At 53.5% G+C, this 26,698-nt stretch overlaps 1 protein-coding gene across 5 annotated transcripts in view; it reads left to right on the top strand.

Annotated features, from left to right (window-relative positions):
• Positions 1-2,353: 2,353 nt before the first annotated feature.
• The window catches only part of SOX13 (SRY-box transcription factor 13), a 42,980-nt gene continuing 18,635 nt past the window's right edge, over positions 2,354-26,698 (top strand). The window contains exon 1 of one of the 5 annotated variants that reach the window (XM_072948402.1): positions 2,354-2,966. Coding sequence is in view for 3 of the 5 variants with exons in the window: in XM_072948403.1 (XP_072804504.1) it covers positions 16,728-16,849 (122 nt within the window). In the remaining 2 variants the exon portion in view is untranslated. Of the gene's footprint in view, positions 2,967-3,364; positions 3,498-16,692; positions 16,850-26,698 lie in introns of those variants that run through there. The other 4 variants (XM_072948405.1, XM_072948403.1, XM_072948401.1 and 1 more) reach the window with 4 other exon arrangements.

The following is a 26,698-nucleotide window of genomic DNA, read 5'->3' as shown; positions in this document are numbered from 1 at the left end:
CACGCCACTGGGTAGGTGGCGGTACCATTTACTAAGATGGGAATGATGGTACTGGGTGCAAATGGGCTTGTGGGGTGGTGGTTATAGACTCAGTTTTGAACATGTTAAGTTTGGGATGTGAGTCCTTGGGTAGAAATGTCAAGTGTATGGCTAGATATGTAAGCCCAAAGTACATTAAAAAGTCTTGGAGTTTTAAATTTTAAAAATTGGGAGAATCAAAAAAAAATTGGGAGAATCATCAGCACATAGTTGGTAAAACCATGGAAACAGATAAAATTTCACCTAGGGAGAAAGGAAAATGGGGTGCAGGAGAGCACACAGGGAACACCCACCTGGAGACAAAGGTGGAGGAAGAAATATAAATAAGGAAGGCTGAGAAAGAGAAACCAGTGAAGTCAGAAGAAATTCGGGAGAATGTGGAGTCAGAAGAGAGTATTTTAAAGAGGGAGTGATCGACTGGGATAAATGTGTAAGTTTGATGGGTGTTCCCAGGATAGTGTGGTATTATAGAAAGACCTACAGTCTTCAGAGTCATATCACCCCCATCACTTACTGGCTGTGACCTTGAGCTTCCTTTTTCTTCCCTAAATGGGGATAAGGAAACCAGCCTCACAGACCTAGGATAAGGTACAAACAGATACTATATATGAAAATAGTACTGTGCCTGAGACACAGTAGGCGGGTGCTTATAATGGTCTCAACTTCAGTGGCAGTGACTGGAAGGCTGACAACAAAGACGTGAGAAATAGCAGGTTGGGGTATTGGAGAGACGAGAGCCCACCTCCTACCTCTCAGATTTGCCCTGGCTAAGGGCAGGAGGGATCCGTAATAAAGTTGCCCACTGAAGCTGATCAAGGTCCAAAGGAAAAAGCCCGATATATGGAAAACACAAGCATACTGGCTGGGAGGAGGAACGGCTTAGTGGCACCTGGGTGACTCTTTCATAGTTTCTGAAATGGCTTCATCCACAGTCATTCAAAAGCCAGACTCTGAAGAGTTAATGCTGACTTCTCTCACCCCCTTACTCCCGCCTGTTTCCTCCTTTCCATCCTCCTTACCCCTAGCTTAGCTCAGGCCTGCATTATTTTCACCCTGGTTACTGTCACTGTCTGGTCTCTGGCCTCCCAGTCTTCAGTTAGACTGATCTCAGCAGAGACCCTGCTTAAAACTATTCTGTTCAATGAGCCAATTGATGGACACGTATTTATTGAGGGCCTGCTGCAGCTAAACACTAGGGATCCAACAGGGAGCCAGAGAGACACATCTCTGCCCCTGTGGAGCTTACAGTCCAGTGGGGGGAGTCAGACAAATAAACAGTCCCCATTCTGTCTACAACTGGGGGACTTCGGGGGCCCATACATAGAATGGGCACCTGACCCAGATTTGGCCATCAAGAAAGGCTCTGGAAGGGTAGATGTCTGGGCTGAAAACTAAAAGATGAATAAGAGGAGTTAACCAAGGAATGTGGTGGGGGCTGATGGAATCCAAAGCCTTAGTCGGTCTTAGAGCCTGGCTGTCACCTGCTGAGACACTGGCCAAGTGCACTGTGGCCACAGTGTCATTTGCAGTGCCACTCCTTTAAACTGCTTTACTTTCCAACACCCAATTCAGACAACACCTCCCTAAAGAAGACTCTGGTCCCTGTCCCAGACCCCAGTTCCTGTGGGGTCCCCATGCCCCATGCACCTGGCTGGTCTCAGCACTCTTCCATTTTACTGCAATCATATGTTCATTCACTCGTCTCCTTCCAGAAAGGGCAGAGCACTCTCCCACTCATCCTGGTGTCCCCAGGAGCCCACGTGGGCCATGCATATTGTAGACATTTAATAAATATATTGATTTAAAGGAATCCACCCCCACCCCGCGTATCTAACAGGTTAGGGGAAAAAAAAATAACTTGAGAGTGCAAAATGACAGGTCTAGGGAGTGGTCTGACACATTAGGAAGCAATCTAGCTGAAGGTGGGATCGGGTTCCTAAGGGAGGTTCTGAACAGGGTTTTAAAAAAAACAAAACCAAACCCTAAATCCAGGCTGTCTGGAGGGGTTAGGAGACTGGCAGTTGGATGGACAACTTCTTGGGTCTTGCTCTTAGGAGCGAAGATCCTGTGTAGAGATGTCCTACTTCGGCAGTGGGAGTGGGCAGAATCCACCTCTTCTATTTTCACCAGCCCCTCACTCCACCTCCACCCACCCCCGCCCCCTAGGAACCTTAGCTCTTCCCTTTCCAACAGAGGTTTCCAGCTGTTGATGCCTGGAGGGACCTGGCTGCAGGGAGGAGGAGGGAACTCTCTGTCCCTCCCTCCTTCTCCATCTCCCCACCCTTCCTCCCTCCCCCTCCCGCTGCCGGCTCTCTGTCTCCCTCCCTCTTTCTCCTCCGAGGCTGCGGAGTCGCCTCGCGGCAGCGAACAGCGAGCGCCCTGATCCCAGTCCCGGCTTGGAACTGAACTGTGCGAGTGCGGGTCCTGGAACCCCGGCCCGGGAGCGGCGAGCCCGGATCTGAGCCTGGGGCGCAGCGATCAGCCTCCCAGGCCCTGATTCGAGACCGAGGCGCGGAGCGCGGAGCCCGAGAGCCGGGGCCGGCCCGCGCAGCGTCCGGCGACTCCGGGAGCGGGACTGCGGAAGGCAGGGAGACGGCCGCGAGCCGAGGGCAGAGGGCAGAGTGCAGAGAGCGGCCTGGCCGGGCGGAGGGCGCCGCCTGGCCGGAACCGAGCTCTCCGCCCGGGCCGGCGGCCGGCGGCGGGGTGCGGACCCGGGGTGGCCACGAGTCCCGAGCGACTTCCCGGCCGACGGCGGGTGGGGGGGCGTGCCTCCTCCCAGCCTAGCCGCCCCAGCCCCGCGCGCGCCCGTCCGCTGCGTCGCCGGGGCATGTGAGCGGGAAGCCCAGGCTGCCAGCCGTGAGGACCCGGACCGGAGGAGGAGCAGGAGCGCGGAGCCGCGAGCCCCGAGCCCAGCGACCGGCTGAGTAGTAAGTGCTCCCCCTCCGCGCCCGCCGCGCGCCGCCGCGCCCCTTTCCCCAGCCCTCCGAAGTTTTGACACTCGCGACCCCACGTTTCTGGGCACACACCGGCTCTCGTCTCTGCGAGTTTACATCTTTTGCAAAGTTTTCCGAAAAGGAATGGACCCCCACCTACCCACCCCATTACGCCAGCAGCGGCGGCTCCTCGCGGGCGTGGATCTGGGTCCTTGTGGAGAGGGGTGGCAGCCTCGTAAGGCCGTGGGTGAGTGTGTCTGTGTCTGTGTCTGTGTGCGCACAACACGGGCCGAGCTTGGGGTGCCCCCCGCCCCACGCTTGCTCCTTACCCACCGGTTGGAGGCACTAAGGCTTTCTTACCAACCCATCTGTGTGCCCAATTCAAGGATTTCCCAGCGGGAAGCCGAGGCGTCCAAGTGCGCGCCCCGCGTGGGACTCGAGTGCCCGCGAGGAGACGCGGATCTACCCTGCCCTGGTTGTGTGGGGGTCCGGGGGCCAGCCACGCAACCCTTCCCACCCTTCCAGGTTCGTTCCCCAGCGGACCAGCCGGGCGCTGCATCCTGTTTGTTTTCTGCTCTGGCTGCTCCAGTTTCACCTCCCTCCCTCCTCCCACCCTAGCCTCCTTATCACCCCCCACCTCCCGCCTTTGGATGTCGGAGGTGAATCTTTTTATCCCTATTTCACTGCAAAAGCCTGAGGGCAGGGAGGTAGGGAGGTAGAGAGGTGCGGAGGGGGCTAGTTGCTCTGTTCCCAGCGGCTCGCCATTGTTTTCCCACCCCGCGCGTTCTGTACGTAAACACACACACACACACACACACACACACACACACACACACACACACACACGTACACACACGCGCACACACACACACGTGTGTGCGCGCCGGCTGCTTCGAGTCCCCAGACGCGCAGGAATCGCCTGCGGGATTCTTCCATCTGCCCGCCTGGCCTTCCAGGCTGGAGGTGCTCCATTACTTAACTGGAGCTGGGGAGGGCGAGAGACGTGGGGGTTGCCCGAGAGTCCCGGGCGGAGCCGCGAGCCATGCCTGGGCGGGAAGTGAATTTTGAACTTCAGCCCTGGACCTTTCCGGGAGGACCCCGAGCGCACGAGCCGCGGCTTCCCGCCTTGGAGGGCCGACGGCAGCTGCAAGGACTCCAACGGCGCTCTTGGCAGCCGCCTCGGTGACAGGCGCTAGGAGGAAGCCGAGGAGTTTTCCTGGGAAGTTTGCTTTGACTCTGTGGGAATTTCCGGGCAGGGCGCCTTGGCGTTGGCGCTGGTGAAGGGGTCTGGCGAAAGACAACCAGAGACGATGCTGCTGCTTTGGGCGGAGTTTCCAGAGACCCTGGTTTCTACCGTGCTCGCCTGGGAAGTGGCGCTCGAGATGCTGGGATTCCGCATACTTTGGTCCTCATTCCCCACCTATGGGCAGCTTGAGCTTGGGCGAGTCCCTTAACTTTTCTAGATTTTCCCTCATGCAAAATGGGCAGAATTATGCACACATCTTTGAAACCGGCGTCTAATGATCAGTTAGGGGATGCTGGTTTGGAAGGCATGAACGCGAGGAGGGTAGTTGGACCACTGAAAGCCCAGCTTAGTGGTTAAGAGCCAGGACTCTGGAGTTAGAGCCCAGATCCTGCCACTGGAAACATGATCTCGAGAAGTTTAACCTTACTGCTCTGTCTCAGTTTGCTCATCTGTAAATGGGCTTAATATGAACAGTACCTCTCTCACGGGATTGTCTTGAGGATTAAGTCTTAATAAAGTCAAGCTCATGCAACAGTACCGGGCACATAAGCACTGGAGAAATGTTAACTGTTACGGCCATTATTCCTTGACCCCCCCCCCCCCTTGTATTGAGCCCTGACGGCATTTTGGGATTGCACTCATTGAGTCAATTATAATAATTGTCCAGTTCTGGGAAGGAAGAAACCTCACACTTCTTCCCATCCTTTTCCTGATTTTAGCACCTCAGAGCCTCACTAACCTCCCTGTTAGTTCCATCTTGTGAAGTCTTTTATCTTTTTTCTTTTTCTCTTTCCTCCCTTCTTCCCTCACTCCCTCCCTTCACAATTTTTGTAAAGCACTACATTTCCTCCATTTTCTCATTCTTAAAAACCAGTCTTGGCCCAACTTGGAGGGCTCTCTCAGTGGAAATCAGGCTCCAGGAAGGTCACATATCAAGGAGGGTGACCTCTGAGTGTCCTGGCGTGGGCTGCTGGCTCAGGGTCAAATGCGCATTTGTGTCTCTGGGGCTGGGTGAATTTCTGGAGAGAGGAGCCCAGGTGTCTGGGCCCCTGGGGGAAGAATCAGGTGGAATGGCTGAGGCTGTTCCTCAGGGAGCTCCGCTTCCTGGGTGGCATCTGTGTCGCCTGCTGCTGGGGCCTATTTGGGAGCCTGGAGTATCCCAGCTGCCTGGGTAGACTGGATTTGGGATTTGGGGTAAGCAAGGGGCAAAAGTTTCACCTTCAACTTTCCGCTTGCGATTAGAATAGTTTCTAGGAATTTGGGTTTGTCGCAAGCTCCTTGTCTGATTCTAGATCTTGCAAATGTACATCGTAAGTAAGGGCTGAGCTGAGTGACTGAGGAAGAGCGGGGGGGGGGGCTGCTGCCCACCCATGCTGCCTTGGACAATGGGCTTCTCTCTCCTCTCTCTGACCCTTCTAACCCCCTCCCCAGGCATGGGAGGATGGCCAGGAGGGTGATTCTTAGTGCTTGGAGATCCTGCAAGTGGGCTCTCAGTGATGAGAACCAGTATTGCAGTCACCCTCCCTCATCCCTTTAACAAATTTATTGAGCTCCTATTATGTGCCAGGCCCTGTGCTAGGCCACGGGGCTTCGGGGTGAACAAGACATGTATGTGCCTGCCTTCACAGAGTCTTCTTTCTAGTGGGAGGAGACTGGCAATAAATAAAATAGATAACCAAGACAATATTAGGTCCTACGTGATGTGAAAGAAACACAGCACAGTGATGTGATAGAGAATGTATGTTGTGGGACAGACAAGGGTGCTCCTAAATTGGGAGGCCAGTGAAAACTGCCCTGGGGAGACGCTAGCTCAGCCCAGGCCTGAAGGATGAGAAGGAGCCGGCTGGCTGCACAAAGACCTGAAAGAGGGGCATTCCAGTCAGAGGGAACAGCAGATGAAAACTGCCGGCAGCCAGAGCAGGGTTTGCAACAGCAGTGTGGCTGGGGAGGGAGACTGGAGAAATCAGAGGAGGGTCAGAGTCTGGTCACAAGGAACCTGGTTGGACTGGTTAGGAGCCTGGATTTTATGGCCAGGGCATGGGAAGCCATTGGGGAGTTTTAAGTAGGGAAGTGACATGATCTGATTTATGATTTAAAAAGATTATTTGGTACACAAGAAAAAAAGAGATTATTTGGTAATCAGAGTTGCCTCAGGGGAGGGAAACGGTGGTCGAGGGATGGGATGAAGGAAAGATTTTTTTTTCTGTAAACTCTTGTCCTTTTTGAATTTAATACCATGGGCATATATCAACTATGCCAAAAAACCTCCCAAACCAAAAAGCATAGTTAAAAAAGAACAGCTTAAACTTGGAAAACATATATAACAAAAAGTAAAAAAAAAAAAAAGATATAAAACTGTGTATTATAGTACCAGTTTTGAAGAGATAATGGTAAGCATATGCATGCCCATCATGCATATATATGTAGCAGACTAGATGGCTGCCTTGAAACGTTTACAGAGGTGCATTCTGGGTACTAAGCATATGGGTGATTTTTATTTCCTCCTTTATCTTCTGTTGATTTTTCCAATCTTCTACAGTGGTCCTGAAGTATTTCTATAAGTGGGGGGAAAAGTGTGAAAAAGGGAAATAGCTTCGGCTGCTAAGTAGTGAATACTTTGAAGGGGAGCAAGAATGGAAGAAGAGAGGCTGGTTCTGAATTGAGATGATGCTTGGATGGGGTGGGCCGATAGGTCATTCTGGAGGCAGAGCCAGCAGGTCTCACTAACACACCATTGCCAGACACTGCTCTTGCCTAAGAGAGGCCATTCCACCTCTAGCTTCGATTTTGTGATGAGGAGTGCTGGGATCGGCAATGGTGACAGACGATTTCCAGTGCCACCTTGGGTTTGGAAATGTGTTGGTTTCCATCCACATCCTTATCCCCATCTTTCCTTCTAGTAAGGAGAGCCCCATCCTGAACATTTTGCTACTCTGATAATTAGCAGATTTGGGTCAACGCGATGTATACAGTAGGAAGGATTTAGATGTTCATCACATAGCATCTCTGAGCCTCCATTTCCCCATCTGTGAAATGGGATGATATCTCTCAGAATTGGGTAGGCTCACATCCAATTAAGTATGCAGCAGTGCTCCGTGAATGGTAAGGGTCTGGATTTGCTGTTGCCAAACAAAGTAGACCTGCTTTTTCAGGGCATCTAGGAGTCCCTGCCTTTGAGGGGCTGACACTGGATTTTACATAGGTTTTCTCCTCTTTGGGGGTGCTCTGAGATTGGCCCTTATTGGACAGCTCCCTGAGTAGGTCACCAGGAAGCTGACCCCCTGGAAAAGTGGAATTCAAATGCAGCTGTGCCCTCATGCTCCCTTCCCCAGTCTTATTCAGGGGTGAACCTGAGTGTTGAAAAGGGCTCTGTGCTGGGAAGACCTGGCCAGGCCCACGCTAAATTGTGCTTTGACTGGGAATTATTTTTGAGCTCTGTGTTTGCTTAGGAGGGCTCGCTCCTGCCTGAACTCGCTACGATCCTCACCCTCTGCTGGTCCCCTTCCTGGTACTTGGATGTGCTAGCAGGAAGGCTGTTCCGGTGCCTGTCGCCACACAGGGACCGGGACCCACGGAGGACTGCTTTCATCTCTCCTGTCATCTCCCTGTCTCTCTGCTCCCAAGCAGGAAGGCATGCCCTGGATGGGATTCTTTGCCTTGGTGACCCCTGTTTTGACTGCCCCTTCCTTGGTCCTCTTTCTAGTTCCTTGGGAAGGCTCAGTCAGGACATTTGTCACAAGCCAGCTCAGCAGGGGTGCCTTCAGCCTCTGCCAACTCTGATCAGAGGTGACTCTGTTTCTTTTAAAAATTCAAGTACTTTCTCTGAACAGCAATGATACGGTAGTTCCTTCCAAAGAGTGGGGTGGGGTGGAGTGGACGGGGCATTCAGTTCAGCCCGAGGGCCTGTTATACCCATGGACCTCGCCAGAGACCCATGAGACCGACCTTGTTCAAGCCTCATGGTGGCAAAGGCCCTTGTGGCTCCCGTAGGAACAGGTTTCTGTCCAGAGTGACGGTGATCAGAACTCTGAGAGGCTGTGAGGTGAGGAGGAAGTGGCTGGGGTTTCCCCTGCCCACTCCCAAGGTCATCTGTGGGCTAATGCATGGGCTGGCACGGCCCAGGGTGTGCCGCAGGCTGCCCAGCATCTCCGCACAGTGTGCACGTGAGGACAGGCCAGGAGCGCAGCAGGGGCTGAGATCTGTACCCAGAGGCTGAAGATTCTAGCCAGGAGTGTTTGGGTGGGGAATGGTTGTGTTGGGGTGGTAGAGGAGAGGAAGGAAGAACTGGGGACTGTATCTCTAGCTGCCAGTGGTTTTTTTAAGGAGCATCACTGCCCAGGCCCGTTCGGTCACTCCAGGCCGTCAAGCCTGAATTCAGTTCTCTTGAAACACACACAGGCTCCCCTCCCCCCATCAGTGGCCTTAGCATTTAAATGGCCTTGGCACGAAGCCCCATAAGCAGCCTGGGGGATTGTGGCCAGGTTATGGGGGAGGCTTTGGTGTTCCCCTCCCCACCGCATCTTGTCCCTCTGTCTTCTGGGGACATGTCCGAGGTAGTGTCAGTGTTTTGGCTTGAGGAGAGGGGAACAGGAAGGGGCCGCAGACGGGGCCAGAGCTCTCAGGCCCTCTTCTCCCCTGGTGGTTTGGGTCTGTAATCCCTGCCAGGCCTGGAGCTCCCTGGGGGATCCGCCCCAGAGGAGGCCAGACTGTTCCCCTCCCCTCCCCTCCCCTCGGCCTTACCTCCCCCAGTCCCCGCCCCCAGCTTGACTCAGAATGGAATGTGCAGCCTGTGGAACAGGATGGGGTGGGAACTAGTTCCCAGAGGGCCTTGGTCCCTGCCCCCCTCCCCACCCCCCACAGAGGGAGTAGGAGCCTCAGGCCTGGGTCCTGCTCCTGGACCGGGCTGGAGGTGCCCTGCTGCCAATCCCAAGGCAGAAGTGGGTGCAGTGGGGGGCCCAGGTCCAGCCATTTGAAGGAGCAGCCAGGGTAGGGGGATTTCCTTAGAGGTCCAAGGTGAGGGTGGGTAGCCAGTCAGAGTCCAGGGCAAGCAGATCCATCCCCAGCTCCCATAGCTGGAGGTGGCCAACCTCAGACCTACATCCTTTGTTGACTTCTGTTTTGTTTTAATTGTGGCTCATATTTATTTTCTTATTCCTGTATTTCTGTCATTTCCAAAAGTAGAACAACCATGTGTATTACTCTTGTCATCAGAACCGAAACGGTTTAAAATCTATCTAGAATTGGCAGACAGTGAAACAGAAAAAGCGGTTGTGGTTTTTCCTCTGGAAGACCAGGAGTCAAGGCTTGACCAACAGTAGAATATTCTGCAGAAAGAGGGGTCCTTGACAGGTGGGGTCATAGTGGAAATATAACAAGATGCTTGTTACACTGGACTGGTACCCTTTCAGGATGACCATTGAGGAGGCCCATGGACCCCATGGTGGGCTTTGGGCTGGGGTGGGCTGCCCAGGGACTGGGCCCTGGTACCTGGGAGGAGGTAGGAGGGAGTGAGCTGTGGCTTAAGCTGCCCTCACGCTGACAAAAAAATTAACTCCTGCCTGACCACTCCAGGTGGGCCCTGTGCACCTCTGAGTGGAGCAGTGAGGAGCGTTTTCTGTCTCAGTGTGAAACCTTGGAAATCTTGTCCCCCTACCCCTCCCCAGCCCTACTGAAGGAGCCTGAAGTCATTCACCCACCCCTGTGAGGCTTTGGTTCCTACCTGTCTCTTGAAGGGTGGGGTGGGGTGGGGTGGGGTGGGGAAAGAAGAATGAGTGAAAGGTTAGTGGGGAGGGGCTGGAAGGAAGCCTAAGAGTTTGAGGACAAGGACAGCCAGGCTCTCAGAGGCCAGTGGGGTGAAGAGAATGGGGGATGAAAGCAGAAGGGAACCCTCCAGCCCTGGCGCTTTCTCAGGCTTGTCTGGCTCCCCTTTAAGTGGCTGGTGGGGAGGGAGGGCGTGTGTGCATGCATGTGTAAGCGTGTGAAGGTGCCCCGGTAGGACCTACTCTCTGAAGACCTTGCTCAGTCCCCTCTGGCTCCTGGGGAACCAATCAATGCCTCTGAGAGCCCTCGGGTGACAGTGGACATAAGACCAATGTCAAGAAAGAAAGGGGAGAGTGACTGGGAGGCAGAGAGGGGCTGGTGCTGAGAAGCAGAGCGAGGTCATCCTCTCACCCCTCCTTCCTGAGCTTCAATTCTCTAGACCCTCGGGGGGGGGGGCACATGGATTGGAGTTTCAATTCCACTCTGCCTGGGGGGAGGGCAGTGGGTGATCCCCCTCCTTCCCTCCGTCCCCTCTCTGTAAACACAGTCTCCTCCCACCGTGTCATTGTGAGTGTGGACTGCAGCCCAGTGCACCATGTGGGGGAGTTCGGCCAGGGGGAGAGCTGGAGAAAGAGGGGAGTGGGTAGGGGAAGAGCTAGTGGGGAGTCAGTGGGGTCCCCTACCTGGGGCTGATGGGGCAGGAGAGGAAAGCCTCTCGTCTTAATTGAGGTGGAGGACTCAGCTGTCACATTCACAGCTACTCTCACCAGGAAATAGGGCAGTGAACAGAGGAAGGGGATCTGCCACATCTGGCCTGGGGTAGAGGTAGGTAGCAGGAGAGCATTCTCTTTGGTATCTGAGGAAGTCAAGGCATGAACTTGACTGCTCTCTGTCAAGTTATATTAAGTATACAAATCTGGGTGAATGAGATTCTTGAAGTTGCGCAGTGCACAGCCTGCAGAGCTGTACAGGAAGGCCCTTTTGGAACCAGTTCAGAGCATCAGAGACCTGTGGTTTTCATAATGTAAGTTCCTTTCTCTTCGCTCTGCCTGGCCTTAGATTCATACTCCTCGACATAAAACCCTCAATTTGGAGGTGATTTTTGGCTATTTGTTACCGCTTTCTGGATGCTGATTGACTTGGAGTTTGGGGAACCAGCACTGAGAAGGGGCTTGTGTGTGAGCAGGGGTATGGATGTATTGGGCATTTTCAGGAGGCCTTGGAGAGTTGGAGTTGTGGAGTCAGAGTCCTGTTTGGATAATTGGCCCGATGCAGTAGCTCCTGGTTCCCGAGTCCAGGCTGGCTGGGTTTAGGGGCTCCCAGACGGGGCAGGGAAGACTGTAGGGGCAAGTGGGGAAGAGGGAATGATCCTGCCTCACCCAACAGCAGCCCCTTCCCCAGGCGTTCTGCTGGCCTCTGGCCCACAGGGCCTTCTTTTGTCCCTGCCTTCCTCTCTCCCTCTTCCATCGTCAAAACTCACCCATCCCTTGTCTTTCAAGATCCTGCTCTTTGATCTCTGAGATGACTGCCTAATCGGATTTACCAATCTAAATTCCTGCGCTGGTGGCAAATTAACAGGTAATTCCTGAAGCTCTTGAGCCTTTTAACTGGCCACCAGGCCCTGTCCATCCAAGAGGTGACTGTCAAAGTGGGAGCTTGGGGTGGAGGTGGGGTGGGTGTTTAATTGGGCCCCAGGGGGCTGCTCCATTGCCCACCCACTCTGCAGTTTGGGGGGGTGGGAGTGCCTGCCTCTCAAAGCTGTGCCCTGTACACTGGGGCTGAGAGAAAGCGCAGCCCTTACATAGTTTTGAGGAAGATAGAGATTAGATACTGACTGACAAAGTGAAGGGAGCGAGGTGTAGGGGGAGGGCTGCAGAACATGAGAGCATCAAGGAAGGGCACCACAACCAGATGTGGGCAGTCAGGGAAGGCTCCCTGTAAGAGGAAACATAATGACCTGTAGGGTGAGGAGGAGATAGCTCGGCAAGAACAAGTCAGAGAGAGAGAAGGTTGTAAGGGCAGATCCTCCATGTCTCCCAGGAGCCCACCTGGTTCTCCAAGGGCATGTCAGATGGTCCTGTCCATCACCAAGGACCCTGGGACATAATGACTTTGGGGAGGGTGACTAGTGGGCACTCAAAGACCAGGTGGCTAGGGGCTTCTGGCACCCAGAGGCCTTGTTTGGCTTTGAGTTGTGTGTGCCAGCAAGGGGGAGCATGGGCTTCGGGGCCCGCTAATCTGCACGGGGTGTGCGGGGGCTTGCCTGTGGTATGTGGGCCCAAGTGGCCCGGGGATTGGAAAGCCAAGCCTCTCCCGGGCAGCTGGGGGGCGGGGGCTGGGGGGCAGGGTCGCTAAGACCAACTGCGAAATAGCCAGGCTGGCGTTAAATGCCTTTGCTGCTTCTCTCCTCCCCTCCCGTCCCTCCCTGCCCTCCTGAAAATCAACAACTGTGTCAACAGCGGGGTGATTGTGCTTGGCCGGCAGCCGCCGGGGCTGCCAGGGCTGGGCAGGTGCTGGCAGAGGCCGCCGAGCCCCACGCTGGGAGCAGGCCGGGTCTGGCTGCCAGGGCTGCAGGATAAACAAGGCCGCACACAGGCTGGCCGGGAGGGAGGGGGGGCCGCAGGCAGGCAGGAGGGAGGACAGGTGTCTCAGGAGAGCTGCGGACACAAAGGGCCTCTTGTCTCCTCCTCCCTGGCCCCAGGGAGCGGCCCCCTCCCCCTTCTCTCAGGCCCAGCCCCCAGCCCAGTGACCAGGTCAGCCGGGGGTGCGGGGAGTGAGGGGAGGGCAGGGGCTGACCTCCAGACCCCCTACATCTTGGTGCTTGTTTTTTCTTGCTTGAGGCAGAGGGAGAACCAGTCCACCCCGAGGCACTTTTGCCCCCGAGGCAGGAGACCTGCCTCTGAACAGATCCAGTGGCCACGAGGCCTCTGTGGGTCTCAGTTTCCCTCGCAAAGACAGGAAGACCCTCACCGCTGCTGGGGCACCCAAGGAAGAAATGGATGGGAGTTGGGAAAAGGACCTGGAGCTTTTCGGAAAAAAGAAGCGCTGAATGTCAGGTGTGACGGCAGGTGGAGTAAGAAACAGGGAGACCTGGGCTGAGGGAGTCCAGGATTTGTGGTAGAGGTGGCGAGGGTGCAGCAGCATGCCCGTCCCTCTGTACCCCTTACTGAAACAGACCTTTACTGAACCCCTGCCATGTGCCAGGCACTGCACTAGGAATGGGAGAGGGAAGGAAGGGACAGGCGCAGGGGCAGGCGGACTCTGGAGCCAGACTCCCTGTGTGGTCTTGAGTAAGTAACTTAACCTCTCTGAGTCTCAGTTTCCTCATCTGTAACATGAGGACGATAAGAGTCACTGCCTCATGGGGCTGTCCTGACTGTTAAATGTGTGACGAGATGCCTGGTGTGATGGCTGTGGTATAGTCCCTGAGAGAGCATCCCGGGCTCAAATCCAGCCAGAGCCTGGGAAGCAGACAGGTAGACAGATAATTGCAGTCCAGTCAAGTGCTGGAGACCAGGAATGGCCCGGGGCTCTGGAACGCCCTGGAGGGACAATAAACTTTCCTAGGATTATTACGGGGTGATGCCTAAAGGAGGGGCAACATTTGAGCTGGGCTTTGAATGAGGAATAGGAGTTTTCTGGTCGAGAATATAGAAAGGGCCTTCTAGGCAGGGGCACTGTGTGAGCCGCAGCCAAGAGGAGTGAAGGCACCTGTTTGCACCTACATTAGGGTCTGGACCACAAGAGTTGGAGGGCAGCCGGGCCGCAAGGCATCCGAGCAGCAGGCGAAGGGGTTCGGGCTCATCCCCCGCCCACTCCAGGGTCAGGTGCCAACTTTGCTTGTCACTCAGTATCTTTCTTCTTCCTCCTCCTCACGCAATACATTGTAAGTAACTCAGTCTCACTCACTCTGGAATATTCTTCAACTTACAGAGACACGGGATGGTTTGGCGAAAACACCGGGGAGTTTCAGAGGCAGAAAATTCTGGATTTGAAGCTTTTGGATTTTGAACGTTGACGTTGGGCCATGGGCCTAATTTCTTTGAGCTGCATTTTCCTCACGCATAAAATGGGGGTAATGGCGTCTCGCCCCCGGCAGAGTTATCAGGAGGACGGGCGCGAGGGTGTGTTACGGGCTGAGATACAGCAATTGTACAGTACACAGGAGCTGTTAGGGCTGCCGTCCGTGTGGTCTTGCCGATACCATACACCTTTCTGGGCCTCGGTCTCTGTGTCTGTAGGAGGGAAACTGTGGCCTGTCTACTTCCTTCTATGCCCATTTCTTGGGTAGATCAGTCAGGCCAGAGACCCAGGACCGGAAGGACTGGCCAGCATTCTTCCCGGGGCACCTGCTGGATTGAGTGGAGGGAGCTGACCTGCAGTGGTCCCAGCCCAGGCGCTGTTCCCCGTGCTGCAGGCAGTGGGGCCCCCATCCTGCCTTTCCCGCAGGGCCGAAGCCTTCTAGGGGTCCTCTGACATCGCTGTGCTGGTGTTCAAGGAGCCAACGGGCAGCTGAGGCCAGTGGGCACCAGAGGAGACCAAGGCCCTGGTCTAGACTGTGTGCCCTCAGGCTTGTCACTTTACCTCTCGGAACCTCGCTTTTCCCATCTGCAGTTGGGAAGGACCATTTGGACCCCTCCCGGGACAAAATGAGAAGGCTACCTTGCTGTGGCCATAGAGTCAGATGAGGATGATGACAGCTACCCTGGTCCTTTTTGTTGCAGTTTCAAAATCCAGATGCGGAGTCAGATGCTTGGTCACGATCCCGCATCTGTACTTGGTGGTGCCCTCCGCGGTGTGCCTCCTTCCTCCCGGCTCATCTTAGGGATGCCTCCCTCACAAAACTTGATCAGTTTGAAAGGGCACAGGGTATCTAATGCCTCATTTTGTGGATGAGGAAATTGAGATTTGGAGACAGCGACTCGTCCAAGTGGTGGGACCTTCTTAGTTCCCCACGGGCTGTGGGTCCGAAGGGCTGAAGCTGGTCCAGGTGGCACATCTGGGCCACATGGGAACCTACTTTGGGACCTTGCTACAGAGTCCCCTGGCCTCCTGCCCTGGCATCCTGCCATTGGTTTGGAGGAATTGGTGATGAGAAGGGCTAGGGGCATCTAGGGATGTCTGGAGCCCCCTGGGCCTCCCGACGGTTGTGGGGAGCCCATCCCAAGCCCAGATCTGGAAGGATGTTTGCCTTGGCAGAGGGCACCATCCTCCCCTCCTCCCTCACTTGCCATCTTGGCTGTGCCTAGCATGGCCATAGCCCCATTTTCTCTTCCTCCTCTGTACTCACATTTCTCAGGTGGCCTCAAGGTGAGGTGAGGCCAAGGAGAGAAGGTGGTGCAAAGGGGAACGCGGGGAGATGGGGCTGAGGATAGACAGTACTCTGGGGGTCCCCTGGCCAGGGGGGCAGATAGCTTCCTAGGTAGCCCTGGAAACTGCTTGAGTAAGAGAGAGGCAGAAAGAGCAGCAGTGACACTTGGATTTTTCCAAGTGCACATATTTACATATAATTTGCATATAACCAATACACCGAACACAATTTTTTAATCTATCCCTAGGCACATTCAGATTTTCCTTTTACGGCTGTTCTTTTCAAAGATGGCTGCTTCTGGCTTTTTGCTCGTGTCTGGCCTCACTCCTGTTCCGTTTCCTCCCCACCCAGGGGGCTGGTGACCAGGAACAGAGAGGGTCCGCTTCGGGTGAGGCCCACCGTCACTCGCCCTCCCTGGGGTGAACATGGAGGGCTGCCCCGCCGCCACCGCCGCTTTTTATCAGGGACACACAGTCCTGTCCGCCCAGTCCCCCGCATCGGGCCCCAGTGGCCACCCCTCCCCCGTGACGTGTGTCGGGGCACCTTCACACGCAGATGCACAGAGCTCGGCACTTAGCAGGTGCTCAATAAATCTGAGGATAAGGCAAGATTAGAGACAAGAAGGAACGTTGGAAAACAAAGACATACCCTGTACAGGCTCCTCGGGGCCTGGCTTTTGTGCCCCTGAAGGGAGAGGTTGGTGGGGAGAGTGAGCCTCGGAGGAAGAGATTGCTCTCCTGGACTGTGGCCAAAGGAGGCATTTCTTCCTCTTCTTGGCCTTGCAGGAAATAGTGTTGGGGATGAGAGGAGCAGAAAGGAAGGGCCAGGCCTTCTATTATTTTGTTTTTCAGAGTGAGAATCTGTTATTAGCAATTTATGACCACCAGGTCTCCAGCCAAGCACATTCTATTCTCCAGGGTTGGGGGAAGACTCCTAGGGCCACGGCGAGAGGCCGGACAGGAAGGACGAACTGGTCAGCAATGTTATAACTGGCCGTGCGGTGCCTTGGCGTGTGCTGGGGGCAGCTTTAGCCTGGGGCCAGTTTGAGCCCAGCCCTGTGTGGGGAGATGCCTTCCCCATATGAACCCCGATGGCTCCCGTGAGCAGGTGAGTGGGCTCCCCGCTCACATCATGCCTGCTGGGCTGCTGGGTTTTCTTCCTGTGAAACGGGGTCAGGGCAGTGACGCCCAGAGCAGAGTCACTGCAGCCCTACAAGGAAAGGAGAGCAGCTGTGTGCCAGGAGAACCCCGGAAGAGGGGGAGCGGGCGAGATGACCACCCTGTGGAAAGAATGGTGCAGAAGCACAACCCCCTTTTCTGCAGAAGTGCTGAGCTGGTGGAATTTAGCTCAGCGGCCACGAGATCGGGGCAGTAGATAGAGCCCTGCGGGCGCCTGGGCTGCATGTGTGCAGGTGGCTTTGTGGGGGTCCCGGAAGACGATGGAGAGGGCAGGAGCAGCGTCTGTGGTGCCTCCTCTGCCAGGCTGGCCTCCACGCTTTCCTGGACTCATCACCGGTCCCCATTCCTGGAAGCAAGCCCCCTTCCTCCATCCACTCCTCTCGTAAGTTTGGTCTCATTTCTCCCTTGATTTCCCCTCATTCTCCCCCCAGCTGTTTGGCTTTGACTAGCAGTTGCTACATTAGCCATTTGTCAAGGGGTCAGCACCCCCGAATGGTGGTGCCTGATCCCCCAGGCGCTGCTTCATGGCTGGGAGGAGCCCAGGCCACTTTGGGGAGAGCGAACTACTTAAGTGGCTTTTTCTTGAATTCCAGTTATGTCTCCAATCCTGGTGCCGTTGGATGGTTGTTGAAGGGCAGATGCACTGGAAGGATAAGAAGCTTTTGTGGGACTCTGGAAAGAGCCAGGGCAGAGAACGTAATGCCCTGGCAGAGGGGTGGTGTTGAGTTGGGGGGGGTTGTTAGGCGGTGAGAGAAGGGGCCTGGCTTCCAGCTGGGAGGTTTGGACTATTATCTTATTATTATCCTCGCACAGCTGATGGCCACTCAGTCCTGAGGCGGGTTCCTTGTCCTCTGTCCACGGGTTGACATCTTCTTCCCTGGCTGGCTCAAGGCTCTTGCCAGGGCTTCATGAAAGGATGAACTCTGTTTTGATTCAGCACGGATGAGTTCATTAAATGCATATGGAGCACGAACTCTGTGCCCAGCATCCGACTCAGGGCTCCGCTGGGAACCCCTGCGTCCGCCAAGACCTCTGTACCAGGTGCTGCGAGGAGCAGCGGTGACTAAGCTAGCAGCCCCGGGCTGAGGAGCCCTGCTGGGGTGGAAAGGGGGCCTTTAGCTCAGGGTGCAATTAGGCAGAGAGCACCAAGGTCAGAGAGAGCCTTGAATATAGGCCAAGGAGCTGGGACTTTGTTAGCAGTAAGGAACCAGAGAGTGTTTCAGAGAATTTTGAGAATGGGTGGCTCCATCATTCAAGATGAAGTTTTTCTCTCATTGTTCTGCAAAAAATTCAAACAGAACTCTCCACTTTTTCTTTCCATTCAAAGACGTTTGTGCTGCCTTCACTTGTGGTGAACCGTCTGTAATCGAGACAACTTCCCCTTCCCTGTAGGGCCGGGGCTCCCAGGGTGTGGGCCAAGCCTGGGGATGGCGTGTTCCTTTTCCCGGGCCGCCCTGACCCACACTCATCTCGGCTTAGGCCCCCCGGGGGGTCAAGTGAGTGTGGCCAACTTCCCTGGGATGTGCCGTTTCCTCAATGAATGAGCAACCTTATTTTGCTCTGGATGGATGACTACTAATCTCTGGATGTCTTTTTTTTTTTTTCTGGAGTAGGGGGAGGGAGGTAATTAGGTTTATTTATTTCTTTATTTTTGGAGGAGGTGCTGGGGATTGAGCCCAGGACCTTGTGCATGCTAAGCACGTGCTCTACCACTTGAGCTATATCTTCCCCTGGATGTTTTTAAAGGCAGTGATGTGATATATTTCTTAACAAGTAAGATTTTCAGGGAATGGATAAGCTTTACCAAGCCCTCATGATGTGAAGGCACTGGGTGAGGCGGCAGGAGGAGACCAGACCCTGCCCACAGGGAAGCTGTGATCTCTCTGGGGACTGAGGCGGGATTATGGGACACAGAGCTGCGGTGTGGGAACAGAGCCTTTCAGCTGAGTTGGCCTGGGCGCCAGGACTAGTTCCATCTCCGTGGGCTTGGATTGGGAGGCTGGATGCAAGGTGAACTCAGACAGACCCCAGTTTGACTCCTAGCTCTTCTTCTGAGCTGCGTGATTGGTGGCAAATACTAAAACTTTCTTAGAGCCTAGTTTTTTCACCTACAAAGTAGGAAAAGAATAATACCTACCTCATAAGGTTAAAAGGATTCAATGAAGTGATGTACGGTGCTTGGTACAGGGCCGGAGTATAGAAGATTCCAGTAAATGGGAGCTGATATTAGCATCGTGGCCATCGTGGTGGTGGTTGCTGGGGCTTGTGATGGGGTGGGGATGGTGTGGCTCTTCTGGGGTCTGCCTGGGTGTGAGGGTAGCCCCTCCCTTGGGTCATGAGCATGGCTTTTGTAGGGTCTGGGAAACGGAGAGGAGCACCTCTCCAGAGTGTGGTGGGGACAGATTTTGTCGACTATGACACTTCTCTCACCCTCCCACCATATTCTTCCTTCAGATTTGGCACACAGATTCGCTGTGTGACCCTGGCCAAGTTACTTAGCCTCTCTGTGCTTCAGCTTCCGCAACCTTAAAATGCCACAGACAGTCACACCTGGTATTGAGACGACTGAATAAAAAGGGTTACGTGGAAAGTATTCAGACAGTGTCTGGTACATGGGACTCTTATCCAGGTATTTGTTGCTGTGGTGGTTGTTATCAGAGTGACCCATGCCCTCAAAGAAACGTGGGCGAGAGCTGCCGCCCCAAGCGTTCCAGGAGCTTGGAGCAGGGGTGGGGTGTGGGGTGGAGGTGGGCCAGGATGTGCGCCCCAGTGCGTGGACCCCACTGTGCTGGTGCTGGGGAGCGGCCCAGAAAAGGGAGTGAACTTTTTCACATACTAGCGGCACGCAAGGCATTGCCAGGTAGAGCAGAAATGATGGTTTGTCTCAAAGTGGACAAAGCCTTTTGTCCTTTCCCCAGTGTTGTCCTGTAAACTGGTCACTAAGGGGACAGTTCTACACCAAGTATAATGGATTTTTGCAACACTGATGAAATTCACATCTGAACTGGCCTCACTTTGAGGCGTGAATCCTTTGTGTTCACCGGACGCAACTGCTGGTGAATTTTAAGAATTCACAGTAATAGACAGACTTTGACTAACCTTTGGACTCTGGGTGCTCGGGAGCTGCCTGCAGGAACCTGGCAGGAAGTGAAGGCTGTCCCCGGGCACCCAGCCCCATGGCAGAGAGGGCTAACTGGGGTTGGGTGTGCCTGTGGGGAAGGTCTTGTGCTATGGTTTTGGACTTGGAGTCCGGTGGACCTTCAGTGGGATGTTGCCTCCACCTGGTAAAATTCAGGTGCCTCAATTATAAAAATGAGTTTCGTTGCTGCCGAAAATACCTGCGCGATGCTTGGCTTGTTCTGCTCACTCGAAAAATGGCAGGTGCTGTCACTGTCCCTCTGCTGATTTGGGCTGCAGCCTGGAGGTGGAAGCCAGGGCCTTAGCAGGACTTCTGTTTCCACAGCATCAAAGACCTTGGAGCCCTTCCCCATTTACAGTTTCATCTCTGGGGGAAGAATTAATTCACTCCATGTGCAAATGGAAAAACTGAGACCTTGCAAGGTTGGGTGCGGTGTTCCAGGCCCTACAGTGAGTTAAAGGCATCCAGATCCCTCATCCTTGTATGAGGCCTTTTAAACCACCTAGTGTATGAAGTGCTTTGAAGTGTTTAGGAAATCACTGTGCTGAGGCTCCTAGCAATCTGGCAGTGTATATTTTGACTCCCAATTTACAGATAGGAAAACTGAGGCTCAGGGAATTAAGACTTGCCCAGGGCTGCATCCTGATTTTGTGGCAGAACTAGGGCTCGAACTCCGATCTTCTGCTTCCAAATCATTGCCACTGTGCACTTGGAATTATCACCTGGGCCGGCTATAGCTTCTCTGCAATGATTTTTTTCCCTCTACACAGGTAGGTATGTTAGGGTAGATAGTCATGAGGCAGGAGGGAGAGGGTTAAATTCCTTCCTAAGCCACGGAGCTGGGTGCCTCCAGTGACCCCATCATTCACCCTCACCCCCCGGGTCAGGGCAGCAGGCTGTGGGGGAAGGGAAGCCGAGCTGCTCTAACGGCCCAGTGGGGGCAGAGGGAGGGCCTGGGGAGGCACAGGCAGGCGGGGGGACACTCATCTCATCCTCTCTGGACAGAGATGCCAGTGGCTTTTTTCGGTTTCCGAAGGAAATCCCCAAGGTTCTCTTCTCGGTGGACTGTCATCAGCATGACCTGCTCTCTTAATCAGGCCACGGAGCACAGGCTCTTAGAGACACTGGGAACCCTGTGATGTGTTCTCAGGTAAGTGGGAACTGGGTAACTTTTACCAGTAAAGGCACCAGTAGTAGAAGATGGAAATGTCCGATGAACCTTAGGGCTGTATGGGACTTTGGTCCCAGCCTGTCACTCGTTGAGTAGGAAAAGGACAGTCCGGGTGGCCCAAGACGCCAGCATCTGTGGGACAAGCGGATGATCCTGCAGGCTGGGAAGGCCCTCCATCCCCTCTTCTCTCCCCAGGTGGCCCGTACCCCAGTCAGCCCCCTGTTAGCTCGGACCTTCCACTTTAGAGCAGTTGTTTGAATTACTGTCATCATGTCCTCCTCAGAGGGACCTCGAGAGGCCCAGAGCTGTAGAGTGACTTTCCCAGGGTTGCTTAGCAAGCCGGGGGGTGGGGAGCGGGGGTGCTGTTCTAGAAACCAAGCATCAGCCTAGGGCTTGCCTTGAAACTGCCGCCCTAAGAAGGACATGGGAGGAATGGCAAAGGAAAGGAGCCAGGAAAGCCAAGGAGCCGACTTAAAGGCAGCTAAAGCTCTTCCTCTGTCCCCATCTTCCTGCCGCCAGATCCCTTGCCCTCCCTGCTGAGGAATCCTAAATACACCTGTCTCTGTGTGGCAGGTGGAAGCCTTCGATTGTTCCTGGAGGTGAGGGAGGCGCTGAGGGGCCGGCCTTCTAGCTGGTAGGGCAGGTCTGGCACTGTCTGGCTCTGGCTCTTTAGACACTTCAATTAGTGATGTTAATTATGGCTTTGTGAGCATGGGGTTCTCCGAAGGCAGCTGGTCTCCAGCCGGCCACTCTCCCTGACACCCGGTGTGACATGAGTCCCCCATCTGTGAGTCTGTGTTTGTGCTCTCGCCTCTGTCCATCTGCAGATTAAAGGCCCCGTGAAAGTGTACATTATTAGCAATTTCTCATTCTCTATTTTTTTTTGTGGTAAGGTATACAACAACAAAATTTTATCAATTTAACCATTTTTAATTGTATAGTTCAGGGGCATTAAGTACATTCACATGGTGCAGCCCTCACTGCCGTCCATCTCCAGAACTTCGCATCATCTCAATCTGAATCTCTGTTCCCATTAAACAGTAACTCCCCGCTGCCCCTCTCCCCAGCCCCTAGTATCCTCTACTTTACTTTCTGTCTCTATGAATTTATTCCACATACCTCATATAAGCAGAGTCCTCTTGGGTCCAGCTTATCTCACTTAGCGTAATGTTTTCAAGGTTCATCTATGTGTCAGCATTTCCTTCCTTTTCTTTTTTTTTTTGTTTCTGTTTTTGTTTTTTGTTGGAGAAGGTAATTGGGCTTATTTATTTATTTATTTTTTAATGAAGGTGCCAGGGATTGAACCCAGGACCTCATGCATGCTAAGCCTGCACCCTACCAGCCTCCCTCCCAAATTTCCTTCCTTTTTAAGGCTGATAATATTTCGTTGTATGTGTATCACATTTTGTTTTATCCATTCATCCCTCCAGACACTTGGGTTGTTCCCACCTTTCGGCTCTTGTCAATAGTGCCGTATGAGCCGTGGGAACACTCTCTTCCAGGCCCTGCCCTCACTTCTTTCAGGGTATAGACCCAGAGGGGGAATTTTGGGTCATATGATTATTCTCTGTTTCAGTTTCTGAGGAACCGCCATGTTATTTTCCACAGCAGCTGTCTTGTTGCCAACACTTCTTTTTCCCTTTTCTTTTAAGTAATAGCCATTTTATAATGTGAGTGAACTGGCATCTCATTGTGGTTCCCCATCATCTTAAGGGGAAGTCAGGCCCCAAGAAACACTGAGACGTGCCCTCCCCATTGCAGACGCCATCAGGCCCTGGGCTTGTGCTTCCGGGCCTCCCTCGTGGCCTCCATCCGCCGTCCTGTACCCCCTTTGCTACACTGTCCCATCACGAGGAGGCAGATGAGGTCCTTCCGCCACCTTGTTCTGCCTGCTGATTGTGAGGGCCCTTTCCTTGCCATCTGTCACTGGAGCAGAATGGCCCTGACCCACCGAAAGTGCCTGGAGGGTGGATGACCTTGGGGGTGAAAAGGAGATTTCAGCAATATGCGATTTAAAGAGTTGAACTGTTTCAACCATGGGCATTGGATAAAGTAAATTATTGTAGATGCCTTGGAGGAGATGTGCAGCCATGGCAAATGGCTTTATAAAGAATTTGTAATAATTTCTGATTTTTAGTAACGTGAGAACTTCTCCTGATATACTGTTAAGTGGGGAGGGCGAGGAATAGTATAAAACCTTGCTTATGAGCTCAACGATGAAAAAGAAAAAACCTTGCATAGAAAAAAGATTTATGTGATGGAAAAATATGCCAAATTGTTATCAGCTGCCACCTCTGGATTGATGGGAAATGAGAGACTAATTTTTTTGTCTTCTTTATGTTATCCTAAATTTTGCAGATTTTCTGCAATGAGCACACATCCCTTTTATAGTCAGAGAAAAACTGATAAGAAAATAAGGTGACTGTAGCCACTCGTTAGGCACGTATGTTGCAGGGTCTATGAAGTTCACAGCTCTGCTTGACGCTGTTGGCGGAAGCTTAGGGAGCAGGAGTGGAGGTGTGGGGGCAGAGGGCAAAGAAGGGTGGCCAGGAAGCAAAGGAGAGCTGATAGCTGTTAGGGAGGTAGGGGCTGGAGCAGCTCTGCACCCCTACCTCACTTGGAGGATGATGCAGTAGGACCCTGGCTTTGAATCATTTGATGGCTGCATGTAACATTTGCCTTTGACTTCTCTCACAGCAACTGAACGAGGACCTGCCTGGGTCCCCATCATGAGAACAGCAGTGGCCTGGCAGAGCTTGGGGAAGGGGGGCAGGTGATTCAGGCTCCAGGAGATGATTTTTCCATGGCTCTCGGGACCTCAGACAAGTGGAAGAGAAGCCAGTACAGTTCAGTACATAAAAGAAGGGACTCAACAGCCAGTAGCCGGGTGGGTGTCTTGCTTACCACTCACTGGCTGTGACCGTGGGCAGTTGCTTCACCTCCTTAAGCCTTTGTGTCCTCATTGGTAAAACAGATGATAATAAAGAGTGGAGAGGGTTTAGCTCAAGTGCTAGAGTGCTTGCTTAGCATGCATGAGGTCCTGGGTTCAATCCCCAGTACCTCCTGTAAAAATAGTAAACCTAGTTACCTCCCCCCAAGATAAAAGATAATTAAGTAATACAATAATTAAAAAAACAGGTGATAATAGTAACTATTTCGTAGGGCTGTTGAAAGTATTAAAAGAGCCAGTCCCTACAGACGAACTTAGCTTATTGTGTGCTTGATTCCTGTTGTCTGGTTGAGAGGATTCTGATGCTAGACTGCCTGGGCTCAAATCACCTCTGTGCCTCAGTTTCTCCATCTGTAAAATGGGAACAATAATACCATCTACCTCAGATGATTATGGTGAAATTTAAATAAATGAATATAAACAAAAGTGAGTCAAACAGTGCTCGACATGTACTAAATACTCAGGAAATGTTCGCAATGGTCAGAGGTAGCCGTCAGCTGATACACAGCAGAGTGGCAACCAGTTGTGTGTGGCTGGCATCTGCCACCTCACCTGATTGTCCCGAGAGTCTCATCTAATTAGTTCCTGCTCATCATTTGGTTGTTAAATACTTTGAATGTCACTGTTATTATTTAATTATTATTACTACTGAGGGCTCCAGATGTCAAGACCCCACCCCACCCCCAGAATCATACTTCATCCCACCCGTTTGCCTGGTCTGGCTCTTTTCTTGGTTGAGGTGGTCCTGCCCCAGTTTCCAAACGGTAGCAGTGATGGAAGTTGGGGTCCCAGGCAGACTGGGGTGCAGGCTGGCTGCCCCCGGGACTGTTTGGTGAGCATTTTAGATGAAATCAGAGACGGTGATACAGCTCTCCTCCCCTTGCTCCCCTGCCTTTTTGAAAAGGAGCCAAAGGCAAGAAAAAACAACCACCCATAAATAAAGGAGACCATGAAAATAACAAAAAGAAAGAAGAAATCTTGCTTTTGCGGCAGGCTTGGCTGCCGATGGGGTAGATAATGGGAGAGGAAACACGGCCTTTGCAGAGAAACAGAACGGGACACTTTGTTTGCTGGAAGAGTGAACGCTGCTTGAGCAAGAGCTGCTCAGTTGGGGTTTCCGATGAGCGAGCTTGTCTTGGGGGAGATGGTGGCGATTAGGTTTTCACAAGGCACAGGTGGCGTCCCACCCAGAACCCCTGGGGTCGGGGAAGGGGAGGCGATGGGGGAAGTAGCAGACCTGAGCGTGGCGCCCAAAGGTGAGGCCGGTGCATCCGGTCCAGACCTCGGGCCACGGCCACCGTGAGCCACCTTGTTTCTCCATTGTCTGCTCAAGCTGGGGAGCTGGATGCTTGCACCCCTCTGGAAGCCCCCAGACCTTCTCTCAAGGTGTATCTTTTATGGAGCCTTAGGGAGGTACATCCCAGGGACTAGAGGATGAGGCCAAGTATATTTGATTATTTGCATGCTGGCTTTCTGGGTGGTAGATTGTTCCCTGTCAACACAGCCTGGTGGCCTTCTCGGTGACCGGCATTTACCATTTACCCATCTCCATCACTGCTCCGTTTACCCTGCCCCTGCCGTGGGTGCCTGAGGCAGGAAGAGGGAGAAGAATTAGGGAGGGAATCAGATACCTTTCCTGAGCCCTCGGGGACCCTGGATGCCCACTTTGAGAGGGGACTGTGGGTTCCCAGATAGGCTGATAGTTGAAATACCTTTAAGAAGGGCCTTCAAAACATTCACCGGCTCGAGGCCGACTGCTCTGGCTGGCAGAAGTTCCCTGGAAGCACAGTCATTCATTCGTGTGACCATGATAACAATGCTCAGTGCCAGCCGGCTTTGTGCCAGGCTTTGCGCTAAGTATTTTATATACAAGACTTACTGATTCTCCAGCAACCGTGACAAGTAGCTATTGTCAGCCCCCTTCACAGATAAAGCATCTGAGGTGTATAGAGGTTAAGTCTTAAGTATCCACCGGGCTCCCACTTAGAGCAGGGTGGAACCGGTGACTCTCCACCCACCGCTTGCCCCCCGAGCCCCGGGTTAGGATGCATATGCCCATTACAGCATATGCCCTGGCCCCGGCCTTCCCTGCACTGTGCTGTTCACTCCTCACAGCCACACTGCTGGGTATATGTTACCATGTTGCGTTTATAGTTAAAGGCAGTGGTAGATTTGGAGAGCTAGTAAGTCCGCCTATCCATGCTGCTAGTTAGAGACTTGTTGGGGTTTGAAACACCTGCACGTGTCTCCAGAACCAGCGTGTCACCACAGACCCCTAGAGCTTAGTCTGTATGGCTTAGACTTGTCACCATGCAGAAGCCAAACGCTGCCCAGCCCACACTAGCCTGGGAGGAGGGGTGCCTTGCAAAGATGGGACTTCATCCTGGTGTTCACAGGCCGTTCCCACTTGTCCGCTTCCCCCTCTGTGGTCCACCTTCCTGCCCCCTCCCGGGGTTGGCCGGGGCCCGCAGGGGTTCGCAGAACAACACTACCTTCTCGGCTCCGGCTCCGGAGGAAATGAGGCACTTGTGAGGTCTGCAGAATGGTAGTGTCATCAGCCCGGGGACGGGAAGGCCCAACCCAAGGGGTGGACCAGGTAGGCAGTGGCGCTGAGTATGCAGGGTTTCCTTGGCGAATTTGGGTCCTTTCAGCCTGTCTGCCCTGTGCTGGGCCTGGGTGCCTGGCTCAGTGTGGGCACTGGCCAGGGGAGATTTCAGGGTGGCTGGGGACACCCACAGAACATGCAGACAGCCTAAGCAGGGTTGTAAAATGGCACCAAGGAGAGGGGGACCTGCGGGGCAGGTGAAGGTGGAAGAGGGTGACATGCGTGTTTGGCCCTGCAGGGGTGGGGGAGGTGTCCCCAAAGGTGATAGGAGGATTCAGAGAGCAAACTTTTGAACAGACATCACATTCAGCCCTCTCAGTAAATCTATGAGAGGGTTATTATTTGTTCCATTTTAGTGGTGGAGAA

This window comes from Vicugna pacos, chromosome 23, assembly GCF_048564905.1.
Source record: "Vicugna pacos chromosome 23, VicPac4, whole genome shotgun sequence".
Classification (NCBI taxonomy): Eukaryota; Metazoa; Chordata; class Mammalia; order Artiodactyla; family Camelidae; genus Vicugna; species Vicugna pacos.
The sequence above is the reverse complement of the archived record's forward strand: the minus strand, read 5'-3'. Positions and strand labels throughout refer to the sequence as shown.